General features: G+C 29.6%; 1 protein-coding gene across 2 annotated transcripts in view; it reads left to right on the top strand.

Moving 5' to 3' along the window:
* The first annotated feature begins 871 nt into the window (after nucleotides 1-871).
* LOC100160780 (phosphatidylinositol 4-phosphate 3-kinase C2 domain-containing subunit alpha) overlaps nucleotides 872-13,501 on the top strand; it is a 14,550-nt gene continuing 1,920 nt past the window's right edge. The window contains exons 1-28 of one of the 2 annotated variants that reach the window (XM_001952335.5): nucleotides 872-1,087; nucleotides 3,437-3,647; nucleotides 4,306-4,368; nucleotides 4,452-4,611; nucleotides 5,096-5,607; nucleotides 5,677-5,843; nucleotides 5,916-6,021; nucleotides 6,098-6,244; nucleotides 6,332-6,561; nucleotides 6,630-6,729; nucleotides 6,801-7,006; nucleotides 7,089-7,296; nucleotides 7,379-7,580; nucleotides 7,650-7,811; nucleotides 7,877-7,992; nucleotides 8,063-8,216; nucleotides 9,204-9,392; nucleotides 9,460-9,685; nucleotides 9,832-9,978; nucleotides 10,048-10,296; nucleotides 11,202-11,331; nucleotides 11,421-11,576; nucleotides 11,640-11,790; nucleotides 11,875-12,031; nucleotides 12,121-12,356; nucleotides 12,438-12,638; nucleotides 12,712-12,911; nucleotides 13,073-13,158. In XM_001952335.5, coding sequence (XP_001952370.2) covers nucleotides 3,455-3,647; nucleotides 4,306-4,368; nucleotides 4,452-4,611; nucleotides 5,096-5,607; nucleotides 5,677-5,843; nucleotides 5,916-6,021; nucleotides 6,098-6,244; nucleotides 6,332-6,561; nucleotides 6,630-6,729; nucleotides 6,801-7,006; nucleotides 7,089-7,296; nucleotides 7,379-7,580; nucleotides 7,650-7,811; nucleotides 7,877-7,992; nucleotides 8,063-8,216; nucleotides 9,204-9,392; nucleotides 9,460-9,685; nucleotides 9,832-9,978; nucleotides 10,048-10,296; nucleotides 11,202-11,331; nucleotides 11,421-11,576; nucleotides 11,640-11,790; nucleotides 11,875-12,031; nucleotides 12,121-12,356; nucleotides 12,438-12,638; nucleotides 12,712-12,911; nucleotides 13,073-13,158 — 4,854 coding nt within the window. In that variant the 5' untranslated portion in view covers nucleotides 872-1,087; nucleotides 3,437-3,454. Of the gene's footprint in view, nucleotides 1,088-3,215; nucleotides 3,359-3,436; nucleotides 3,648-4,305; nucleotides 4,369-4,451; nucleotides 4,612-5,095; nucleotides 5,608-5,676; nucleotides 5,844-5,915; nucleotides 6,022-6,097; nucleotides 6,245-6,331; nucleotides 6,562-6,629; nucleotides 6,730-6,800; nucleotides 7,007-7,088; nucleotides 7,297-7,378; nucleotides 7,581-7,649; nucleotides 7,812-7,876; nucleotides 7,993-8,062; nucleotides 8,217-9,203; nucleotides 9,393-9,459; nucleotides 9,686-9,831; nucleotides 9,979-10,047; nucleotides 10,297-11,201; nucleotides 11,332-11,420; nucleotides 11,577-11,639; nucleotides 11,791-11,874; nucleotides 12,032-12,120; nucleotides 12,357-12,437; nucleotides 12,639-12,711; nucleotides 12,912-13,072; nucleotides 13,159-13,501 lie in introns of those variants that run through there. The other variant, XM_016805516.2, reaches the window with a different exon arrangement.

Raw genomic sequence — 13,501 nt, 5'->3', positions numbered from 1 at the left:
CTGTAAGCAGAGCGACACTCACTCACCCAACTTTTTTTTTGAGCACCCCCTGTTAAAATCTTCTGTATCCGCGCCTGTTTAAACTATTCCTATTTGCTGAATATTTTATCCTGCAAAAAACAATGTGTAAACCCGAGTGGGCCCCCCGACATAAACATAGATGGGGGGGCCACAGGGAAAATCACTTTTTCCCTATGGGCCTATCCACCCCTGGATCTAAGCTCGGTTTAAGATAGAATCCAAAGTAAAGCCCAGAACGTAAAAGTCACGATTAAAGATATACAGGTTTCTCAACAACCCTATGTAAATACATAACAAAAGTGGTGCGCTTAGGGTCCGTATTACAATAGTTGAACTCCGGTTAAACCACCGAATTCGGCCGGTAAAATCAGTGGTTCAAGCGTAACCGAGGTTTAAAGTTTAAACTATGATTGTAAAACGGGCCCTTAAACGTTGATTTTTAACAGCTGATCAACTATGTGAGAATAACTACTAGCGCTCCAATACATAATATTGTATATCTATATTGATATATTTTGTAGTACCAAGAGAAATCACTATAATGCAAAAGCGCTAACTGTTATTCTTGCTATGACAAGATCGTTAATTTTAAGCGCACCAAAAAATAAGTTTCGTTGAGTAACCTGTGTATTATCATTTATCTTTAATCGTGGTAAAAGTCTAGAGTAATAGTCTAGAGTAATACTCTATGGTAAAAGTAAAACTACTATAATGCGAAAACCGTACCAAGGTTCCAATCAAATAACAACTGACAACCGTTACTCACTTCAGCGACTACTGAAATGATAACAATTATTCGTGAACACAATAATAAATTATATTGATAATAATGTATAGGTATTTAATATTTTCGTGTTAAATATTTTTAGTGTTGTGATATTTTTTTTCCTTTTTTTTATTGTTATTAATTATAACAAATTCGCTACGAAACGCTTGTAATTTATTAGTATCGATTTGCTTATTGGACGCTGAGCAATCATGATTTTGACCGTCTTATTGGTCAGTTGAGTTGACCGAACACACTCGTACTCATTCGCAGTTCGCATACATTTTTTATACAGAAAAAGTAAGTGAAGACCTCATAATATTATGCACGACTTTATTTTTTTTATGCCCATCATCAATTTCATAGTCAACAAAATCATTGTTTTTGATATATTTATACTTTTCCAAGCACATTTACATATAAATGTTGGCCACTTAGAAATATAATATTGTCTTCAATATACCACAATGGTGTTATTTAAAAGTTTTATATTTTTTCTTATATTTTTTCATATCAAATTTAAAATCTTTGAATTGACTTTATCCATTCATATTCGTTGTAAATAAAAATAGTATTGATGTCTTGGCTTCGTATACCTATTTGTGTTTGTACTTTTTTAATTTAATTTAATTTTGTAGGAACTTGTAGTAATCTTATTACCTAGTTATGTAGTGTATAATTCTTCATTTTTTTTTTTATAAAAATTATATTTCGGGTATACTTATGTCTACTTTACATGACACCTTTTTTTTTTCAATTTTTCTTTTTGAAACTTATGTAGACTTATGTACACTGAATATGGTGGTGAAGTCAGAATTTCTGGCATAGTTTTGAAGTTATGACACTTCAAAGTTAGTACATAAAGATTAGGGAAAATTAAGAAGAGTGGATATACAGTGGTTACCCTGTGACCAACTTGAGGTTGTATTGCATAGCAAGTCGAGGGATATTTTTGATTTTTTGTCCGAGAGCAGCATAGCAAGCGATTGAAACGAGGCACTACTGATATGCTCCCCCCCCCCCCAAAAAAAAAAAAAAATATCCCAAAAAAGGGGTATCCCGTAAAGTAGAATAGTTTTTGAGTTCGGCCATATTTTATATTAGTTATACACATTACGCACACCAATTTATTATTACTAAATAGTACCTAAATAATTACCAATGTTTTAAAATGATCAAATATTTAACTAATAATTTTATTAGTTCAATGTTATTTTTTATTTATGCTAATATTGACTTTATTATTATGTAGTTAAATTGTAATAATCAGGTAAATTAAAAAAAAATAGATAATTTATTATATCATTCATTTTTTCCGATTTTTCTCATGCATATCATGGTAATATAATTATTTTGTGAATTTCAATAATGAATACCATTCATTTATGCTGAGAAGTATTAGACTTATCTTGTTACTTTGTTAGGCATTTATGTGTTTGATTTACTTTGGTGATTAATTAATGAGAATAAGTATGTTAATCAGTTGGAATATTAAATTATAATCTTAAGTAGCCATTCATAAATCTTAATTCTAAATACTCACATTATCCACATAATAATAAAAAAAAATGTTGTCCCAGTATTTGAAAAACTCAAGTTAAATTTCAAATTTTTAAAAATATTTGCTGGCCAATATTGAAATAATTATTCTGTATTTTTTTATAATTTAGCTGTTCATTTATTCATATTTGGTGCTCTGGTAGGATACAGTTAATTATTTTGGCATTGGTTTAGAATCTATGTGACAAAAAGCGCACAATCAGTTTATTACCTTCAATAATTTAAACTTTGATTTAAACAGCAGAGTACCCTTCTCTTATAACGATAGAATGAGTTTGGTGGTTATAAGTCGTTATGGACTATATGAAGGCCCAAAACTAGCCCATACCCGGCCCGACAGCGGCCCGCTAATGACAAGGAAGAGGGATAATGTCCCCCCCCCCATCCCAAGGATGCCACTGAATATACAGTGGGTTTGTTTTATATATTTTAGGTATGAGTTTAATAATTACAAATTTAAGTTAAATTGTATTTCATAATCTAGTAAAATAATTTTTTTATCATTTTAAAGTATAACCTACAAAATATAAAAGTAAACGTTATGAGTTTTAAAAAAATTTGCCTTAGTGCATAATTTTGTTCAATTTTGCAACCATCTATTCAAATATGGCAAAGTTATTCCTTTAAGTTATGTGTTATATTTAATAAATTACATACAAGATGTCTGCACTCACAGCTGTGTTAATAAACATAGATTTTTACACTAGGGCCTAATTTTTAATGATATATTTTATATATATTAAAAAAAAAGTATATATTGTGTACTGACAACCATAAACAATTTGTCTGTACTACTTGTGTTAATTGTATTATGTAGTTTAGTTTAATAACTTTATGATATTACTCAATTATGTATATTTTGTTTTGAAATTCATTGCAGCATTAAGTTGAGTTAAAAATTATAATCCAATCTGTTCCTGTTTGTATTTATAAGTACTGCCGAGTATTTTGACAAAATAGTCTATTGAAATAATTTGTGTAGGCGTAGTACCATGTTATTGCAATTTACATGTATGGAGTACCTATACATATATTATTTTATTTAGTATTTGTCTTTGTTATTTTGTAAATTTTATATTTTAATTTTAGTGTTTTAAACTTAACAACATGAAGTCTACAGCTAAACCAGATTATGACAGAAGATTCCAAGAAGATCTTGAAAAAGCCCAAGCTCTAAGTTTGGAAACCTTGGCTCTTGAAGAGTTTCGAAATCAAAAGTTGAAATCTGAATCTTCAACATGTAATAAAAAAACTGTAGTTTCGACATCTGCAATTCAGACACGTTCAATGTCTCTTATAGGTATACCAAGAATAACTATTTTAATTTTTAATCTTATTTTTAATTAAAAATGCTTAAGAGGACGTGGCACCAGCATGTGTTGTTTATGTCTTACAATTGCATAACATAGCAGATTTTATGCTCAGAAGATCACGTTGAACTCCGTTAGTTTAAAAATTAGAGTGAATTTAACTCTTATAAAATTTAAAGGTATGATTATTATCTAGGCAATGTAATAGGTTCTTATTGTATTTTAATTTTAAAATTGTAAATTTTTGTAAGACGATGACAACACATGCAGGTGCCACATCCTCTTAAGCACGATATTTTGATGAAAGTGTTAAAAAAATTCTAGTAAAAAACTACTGGTTATTATGAAATACATCCATTTTAGTTTAATAAGTGTCGAGTTATCATAGTAATTATTACAGTAGTAATTACATTAATAATGACATTCTATTTGGTATATATTATACAGATTAGAGTCATTATTTTAATAAGCTGTTAATTTTATAGTGCTAATTGTTAGAACTATACAGCAGTTACTAATAAATACGAGTTTAGAAAAGAAACAATAATATATGACACTATTCTCATTAATATTTTTTGTGAGCTATCTCTACCTAAATTGAAAATTAATTTTTAATTTAATTTTTCATTATAATTTATTTTTTTTTAGAAAAAACAGTTAACTGTAATGACTTATCTAGATCACGGCCCAGACCGGGCTCATTCAACACAGGTACTAAAATTTCTATAGCTCTATCATTTTATATTTATGCAAGTAATTAAAGTGCAATTAATTTTAATTTTTTGATTCTTTAGGTGAACCATTATTGCCACGTATAAAACCACCACCACGCCGTAATACTACAGTCATTCCAAAAAGTAGTACTAATGATTCAATCAAAGATTTATTTAGCCTTGACTCACCACCAATCAATGATCTCATGAACAATTTGGAACCATTTAATTTTTTAGATGGGTAAAAAATAACTGAATATTTTTTAGTTATCTTTGTACATTTAATTTGAATATGATGAATATGATATTAAAAATATTTTAGTTCGGTTTGAGAAATCACAAAATATCCACACCTCGTTATTCAATGCTATTAAAATTATTAATTAATTTCTGATTAATTATGTATGGTTTTGAACATCTTAAACATCCTGCTTTTATTTTATTTTTCCAACTAATTTATCTAGATAGAATACTTTTGTATATCCTAATGTTAATTGATTTCCTTTTTGTTCTTCCCAATTAAATCCTTTGTGCTCAAACAATACAAAAAATGATGAATTACTGGACAGATATTTGAGAATAGCTTGAGGTGTGATAAAGTGGTATGAATCTCGCCGCTACTATGGAATAAATACATTCTGATTTAGTTTATAATAATGTAATTATAAACCATAGTGGGCATAAAAGAAATCTGTTTATTGCTGACTAATTCTTTTGTGTTATAGGAATAAAAAACTTCACACAAGTGATAATAACTCAACATTCCAGAATCTAAGTGTTACTGCAAACACACCAAATGTTAGTTCAAACCAAAGTCAATTTAGTGGATCACATGATCTTAAACAAAACTTAGATGTATTGTACCAAGGTTATTTCTCTCCAAACAATTATACTGGATATCCTTCTGGTTACCAAATGACAGTTCCTCCTCAAACCTTCTGGCAAGGGCAAACCATCAGTAGCTGGTCTACAAGTAATGTTACTCAAACTCAGCAATTAACAAGCAGCACAAATAATATACAAACACAGACTTCATTAGTTGGGATGAAACCAGACATTTTTGCTCCAAGTCTCATAAAAAAACAAAACAACAATAATCTCATTGATTTAAACTTTTTTGATAGTATAGAAAATCCTAAGGAAAAATTTTCAAATGTTAGGACTAGTGTTCTTGAAGATTTTGATCCACTTCTCCATGGACAATCACAATCAACCTCTTCTGCTGAATTTGACCAAGGTATATTTATATAAATATTTAAAATATATGATTATATTGTTTATGTTTTAAATTAAAATTTTATATTAGATAAAAACGAGTCGTTATATGCCACATATGACCCGTTTGATTACATGTATTCTCCATCAGTTTCATCTCAATCATCAGACCCAATTTATGCTGCTGTTATAAAGACACCTATCAATTCACCTCCGCCATTACCTCCTAGGAGTTCTTTGACTCCAAAAGAATCAAAAGTAAATACTTATTAATGTTTATTATAATTAAAATAATTGTTTAAATTTAATTTTGCATTAAATATATTTTAGGCATGCAAAAGTTTGACATATGAAAATGTTGGTCTAGTAAAACGGCCTTCGGTATTTTATGATCCTGACTTAGTAGCATTTCATATGATGGTCAAGGAAGTTAGAAGTGCGTACATTTTATTACTTAATTGTGACTAAGCATGAATATAATTTGTAAATAATATTTATGTTTTCAAATTAAGGAAAATTTATTTATACCGATTCAAGCACAAATGAAGGGATAGTAGTGTGTTCAAAATTTGAAAACAATCTGCATCAAAACACCAGTACTAAATTTATAGTTCATTGCGAACCAATTAGAAAAACACCAATTATATTTACTTGTGACGGTATGCTTCACATGTTTTTACTTTTTTGTTTTTATATTTGCATATTTTACTAAGACAATGGATAACTTTGTGTTTGTTTTCAATTAGTTGGGAGTAGTGTTGAACATGTCATATCACATGTGATTTGTGAATTAGATCTGGAAGATGCACATCCTAGTGATTATTTTCTAAAAGTAAAACAGTTTTCGGAATATATGCTACCAATGAATACTCCAGTCATTAATTTTGAATGTGTTCATGAATGTATTAAACTTGATAAAGATGTTGAACTCACTCTATTCCATAAGGATGATGTTGTTCATATTTATGCTAGACAAGTAAAACTGTCAAGACTGTTAATAAAAAAATAAATGCTTTAAATTATATTATATTTCATTGCATTTAGGCTCAAGATGATGTTCATGATAATGAATTGGAGTTGAGTGATTTGTGTCCCAATGAACCATCTCAACCGATCACACATGATACTTTGAAAATTCTTCTTGGTAAAAACCATCGTACTGTAATAAAGTACTATGAATTGAAATTTAATTTAATATAATTCATTGAATTTTAGATACACTTGATGGTGAAATTCTTAAAATTCAAGATCATGCAGTATCTCTTTTTAAAAAGCGAACTAAAACACCTTTACAACCTACTGGTGTTCAACAAGCCGTGAAAGCGTTGATTGCTTTCTTAGGCAATATTGAACCACTGGACATTACTTTGACGTTAAATAACTTTGTTTTGTCGTGTAATGAAATTTCAAATGTCATACAGGTATCAAGATATTAAATCTATAATTTTTTTAATATATTTTTACATGATATACTTTTTAGTTTTTTTTTTTTTTTTTTTATAGGATGTGTATGGTTCGCGAACTGAAGTGATTTCAGATGATGGCTCAGATTATTCTGTTGTGAGACTGAAATTCAATGAGACTGAAAAAGTGGATTATATTACTGATGTGTGTTTAAAAATAAAAGAAAACGTCCAAACATTAATTGAAAATTATTGCAAAGCTTTCAAAGTTGATTTCCAGTTAAATTTTAATTCTTCACAATTATCAGGTATAATATAAATCTAACCTGATAGTCTGGTAGTGATTCTAAGATAATGAAAATGATAATTTATTACGTTTATATTTTACAGGGTCTAAATTGTCTTCAAAAGTACCAGATAATGTTGTCATATATGTAAGCTGTTTGCATCGATTATTTTCTTCATGGAGCCATGATGAATATTTAATCGCTGCTCAAATTTATCATGGTACCAGACCAATTGGTAACACGGTGCTTTCCAAAGCTGTTATAGCCGAACATTCAATTTACAAACGTGTGGTTTTTGAGTCATGGTAAGTTTTACTATTAAAAAAATGAATACAGTTTTGTTTTTAAAAATTGTTATTATAATTTATTTTTAGGTTGGAATTTGAGAATATGAGCCTATGTTTGTTACCCAGAGAGAGCCGATTAGTCTTAGTCGTTTATGGCAGAACATTTAACACAGAAGGCCAAGATACGTCAGCGACAGTTTCTCAAACCGAACTTGGATGGGGTTCCATACAGTTTTTCAATGTTGAAGGGTTGTTAATTTAATTAATCATGTAAAAAGCATTCAAATAATATCTAATTGTTAAATATATTTTAGAGAATTTTCTCAAGGCAAACATTTGTTATCACTTTGGCCTCCATGTGCCGATAAACGCCTTGGCCCGGCACCAGCACCTGGCACACACCCATATAGTCATTCACATCCGGTTCTTAGTATGTATATCCACTTCAAAAACAATATTATTACCTATTAGTTTTCAATGACCTGAGTATTGTTTTCTAGGTATTGAAATCCAAGAGTTTGATTTCAAAATATTGTTTCCTCCAGAGTTTCAGGATAATCATATAATTAAAAGTGAAAGTTTTGATTTTACTAGTCTAGACTTAAATACTCAAGAGCAGTTATTGCATATAATTTATCAAGATACTTTTACTAGGTAATATTTTTGGATTATAATAAATAAATTACCTAAAAGGGTATTTTGTTACTTTACTGGACACCCTTTTTTTTTGCAATTTTTTTTTTTTAGACTTATGTAGTTAACTTTAATGAGAACGATGGTGAAGTCAGAATTTGGCGGTCGGACTTAGTTTCGAAGTTATGGCTTAATGAAGTTTGCTATTTTACGATTTTTGCGCATTCGCGTGTCACTAGTTTACTGCATTTATTACAAATATTAATTTTTTTTTCGCTCTTAACTGAAAACTTGATAGCAATTAATCTATCATCATAATAATTGTAGTATAGGATTAGTATATAAGATTCATTAGTCATGTTGCCATAATATAATAGCCGGCAGGTGACGGGAGCCACTATTAATGTGTTACTTCAATTAACAAGGTTAAAATTACTTGTTAGGTCGTCCGTATGCCCGTAGGGCGGGTAAGCTCTCCCCCCCGTCACCCCTCCCCCTCCCATCAGGTTTGCTATTTAAGCCCCAGAGGGTTTGGAGGTCGAGCCCCCATTCAGTGAGAGGTCCACAGGACCTTGAGTTTGGTAACCGGTACCGGCAGGTGTAGGGAGCTTCTCGAGCGTTGAGTGTATGCGTAAAAACTAAGAATTCGAAACTGCCTATAGCATATAACTTAAAAATGAAGTCTGGCTATCTAATTTTGATTGCACTGTCATTCTTAACTCGTTGAAGTACATAGATTTCAAAAAAAAAATTAATATTCGTAATAGGTGCAGTAAACTAGTGACGCAAAAATCATAAAATAGCGAACTTCATTAAGCCATAACTTCGAAACTAAGTCCGACCGCCAAATTCTGACTTCACCATCGTTCTCAGTATAGTTAACTACATAAGTCTAAAAAAAAAAATTGCAAAAAAAAAGGGTGTCCAGTAAAGTAACAAAGTTCCCCTAAAAGATTACTACGGTTTTAAAAATAAAATAATAATATATTTTACCATGATTATCTATAGACCTTTGTCAGAGGATAGGGAAGTTTTATGGGAAAAGAGATACTATCTTTTGTCAAAGCCTAATGCCTTACCTAAGGTATTGTTGGCCGCTCATAGTTGGGACTATGCGTGTTTGGCTGATCTGCATTCAATGCTGAACTCTTGGTCACCCATTGAACCTTTAGATGCATTACAGTTATTTTTACCATGGTTAGTATCAAATAAATAAAAATCATAAATGTTGACTTAATAAATTATATTTTCTAATTCTGTTCAGCTTTCCTGATAATGAAGTACGTCGTTTGGCTGTCAAGCGAATACGATTATTGAGTAATGATCAACTAATTGATTTTCTTCCTGAACTGGTTCAGGCCATAAAGCACGAGACATATGATAATTCTCCTTTGGCTGAGTTTTTATTAGAGAAAGCTCTGTCATCACCTACTATTGCTCACAATCTCTATTGGTTTCTTATTCAGCCACTTCCAGGACAATCGCCTCAGGTTTGTTTTAAATGAAAATTTAATTTTTATTTTGTGTACAACGTACTTATAACTATCTTACGAGTAAAAATAATTTAAGTTTTAACTTAAAATAATATACATACATGATTAATGATATTAATGATTATACATTATTGATAACTTAGAATTCCTATGACATTCATAGTCCTGATGATAAGACAGTGAGTGAGTCACGATATTATAGAAGATTGCAGCTACTGTTGAGGGCATTGATTGCAACTTGTGGTGAAGCACTTAGAAAGTGTTTTTTGTCTCAACAGCTTTTAATGAAGGTATAAGGAATATAGAAACAATTTCTTATGATAAATATTTTAAATACCTATTTTTTCTTTTGTTTGCAGGAATTATATGACACTGCGGAAAATGTTAAAGCCAGCAAAGAATCTCTCAGACTTAAAGTACTGGTCCAAGATTTAACTAATATTGATCAGAGTTTAAAGGATATTCCCACTTGTCTGCCACTTAGTCCAAGTATGCAAGTGTGTGGCATACAAATAAAGTCATGTTATTATTTCCCTTCTAATACTTTACCACTGAAAATCAATTTTAATTGCATGGAACCAAATGTCTCAATTCCGGCCATTTTTAAGGTAAGAGTCTTCTGCGATATTAATAAAATCATTACTAAATAATATAACAATATACTATATCAACAGTATTTAATACAGATAGAAAATATAATCAAAATCAAATGAAAGCAATTTCGAGCATTTTGTAAATAGTCAAATGAAACAATATAATATGATTTAATCATAGATAATACATCATGTATCCGTTAGAGCCGTAGACGGGGACTCACTACCCGGATAAAAACCAGTTTTTTGCCGTTTTACCTATAAACTAAAGAATTTTTTAAAAATCATATGATTAATGAAAATAAAATGTGGAAAACTCAAAATTTTCACAAAAATAAACTCTATAAAATGACTATCTTTAATTGTTCCAAAAATAAAAAAATAATAAAATTAAAAAATAAAATATGTGTGGTCCTTGTCTCTATGAGTCTAATGAAAAAATCAGATTTATGATATATTTATTATCTCAGTATATATCGCAATGGGTTAATCCTCGTGGGGGAGAATCTGTATACCCAATACCTCATCACAAGCTTTGCTTATACAATTAATCAAAAATATTGAAAATTATATTGTGTTTAATTGAAGAAAAATACCTAATATATATATTAACTGCATTTAATAGAACTAACAACTATAGTCTATACATATAATCCTATATGGCTATATAACGTATTGAGTATTGGGTACAACAAAAGTTTAATTTAAGACTGGTTGATAAGATAACCTAAGGATAAAAGCTATACCTACTATAATATTGTATTATTAAAATTCAGCCTGCTTATGTTTGTGCTCGCAAAACTCGAAAAGTAGTTCCTTTATATTATTTGTCTTTTGTTCTACTATATTTAATTATATCAATGTAATATATGTTATCTGATAAATAAATCATGGTAATTTTATTTAATTTTTTTCTACAGGTAGGTGATGATCTACAACAAGATATGTTAACCATTCAGATTATAAGATTAATGGACAAATTATGGCTAAAAGAAGGGCTGGACCTAAAAATGGTAACATTTGCTTGTGTTCCGACTGGTGAAAAGAGAGGTATTACAGTTGTTATGATTACCATGTTTGAAAAACGATTTTTGCGTTGTTTTATTATTTTACAATTATTTGTATTATAATTTCTTCAGGCATGATTGAAATGGTTACAAATGCGGAAACTTTAAGGAAAATACAAGTTGAATTGGGATTAACTGGTTCATTTAAAGATAGGCCTATAGCTGAATGGTTGGCAAAACACAATCCATCTGCTCTGGAATATGAAAGAGCAGTTGCAAATTTTACAGGTAAAAATCATAAGTGGGGTCATTATTTAAAATGTATTAATTAGCTATTATAATATGTCTTAGCGTCATGTGCTGGATACAGTGTTGCTACATATATTCTTGGAATATGTGATCGTCACAACGATAACATAATGATGAAGACTACTGGACATCTGTTTCACATTGATTTTGGGAAATTTTTAGGAGATGCACAAACATTTGGGAACTTTAAAAGGTTGTACATAATATATATATTTAATATTTATGTATATATATGCATTTTTTCTAATTTGTAATTTTTTTTTTTTTTTTTTTACAGAGATCGCACACCATTTGTTTTGACTTCTGACATGGTATTTGTGATAAATGGTGGTGATAAACCATCTACAAAGTTTCAACATTTTGTCGATACTTGCGTTCAGGCATTCAATATTGTTCGCAAACATGGGAATTTGTTATTAAATTTATTTGGACTGGTAATATATTATAATTGTACTGTGTTGTGTATTGTCAACGACTAATTAATAAATATTAAAGCAATAAATTATTATTGTACATTTCATAGATGGCATCATCTGGGATACCCGGTGTTACAATGGACGCTGTAAATTATGTACAGAAAGCTCTTCTCCCAGAATTATCCAATCCAGAAGCAGCCGCTTCTTTTGCTCGCATGATTGAAAATTCAATAAAATCTCGTTTCACTCAGTTTAATTTCTTCTTACATAACTTGGCACAAATGCGATTCAATAATGAACAAAATGGTACTGAATTGCTTAGTTTTGTTCCTAAAGTGTACACGTAAGTCATTTTATTGGTTAATATTTAAGGTTTTAGAATCTTATATTTGATCATCCGTTATGGTTTGATTATGTGCCACAGGATGGCACAAGAAGGAAAGATTGTTCGTGTTGAAGTGTATGGATGCCAAAAGCGATATGATCCTGAAAAATATTATGTGTACATTTTAAAAGTTTTCCGGGAAAATCAAAGGGACCCTTCATATCTCTTTAGATCGTATAAAGAATTATCGGAATTCCAACAAAAACTACTACTATTATTTCCATTAGCAAAATTTTTAAGGTGAATTTATTCATTTTGATATTGAATTTTACATTTTTAATGTAACATATAATAAATTTATGGTCGTTTGTAGTTTATTGAACACTAGTATTCATATGGGACGATCACATATTAAGCAAGTAGCCGAGAAAAGACGTGTAGAAATACAAAATTTTTTGAACACATTATTTCAAATGGCTCCTGAAGTAAGTCATTCAGATTTGGTATACACTTTTTTCCATCCTCTTCTAAGAGACCAGCAAGAAGCCAGTATCGAAGATAGTAAACTAAAAGGTAAATTTCCTGATTTCATCATAATCATAGAGAGCGGAAAGTTAAAGATTTTTGGATAACATTTATTCTATTATATAACTTAATTCAATTGAGGAATTAGATTGTCGGCAACAAATTATAAGATTATAATATATAGTCTATTAATATTATTGTATTTACAGAACCAAAGCAACAAGGTTATGTCAGAGAAAATCGTATATTGGGCCAATTAAAATTGACCTTACATTATCAGCGGGGAGCATTCATGGTGAGTAATATAATATTATTTTTTTATTTTTTTCATTAACAATTTAAAAAATCTTACTAAAAATATTTTGATTGAATGATTTTGTTTTTGACATAATATGATAAAATTTTTTGTGCAAATAGATTTTTTAAAAAAGTTAAAGGAGCACACAACACAAAAAAAAATTATTTAAATTATTTTTAAATGTTAAATTATTGTAACTATGGCTATATGAAATAATTTGGAAAATTTGGGGTGAAAAAAAATTATTACTTTAAGAGATAGATATTATGAAATGTAAAATAGCCGTGTGACGTCAATTCTCTACTCATCGTAATTGCCTATCTTATACGTGTAAAAGTTC

The sequence above is a fragment of the Acyrthosiphon pisum genome, chromosome A3, assembly GCF_005508785.2.
Source record: "Acyrthosiphon pisum isolate AL4f chromosome A3, pea_aphid_22Mar2018_4r6ur, whole genome shotgun sequence".
NCBI classification, from domain to species: Eukaryota; Metazoa; Arthropoda; class Insecta; order Hemiptera; family Aphididae; genus Acyrthosiphon; species Acyrthosiphon pisum.
This window is presented reverse-complemented; position numbering and strand designations above follow the sequence as displayed.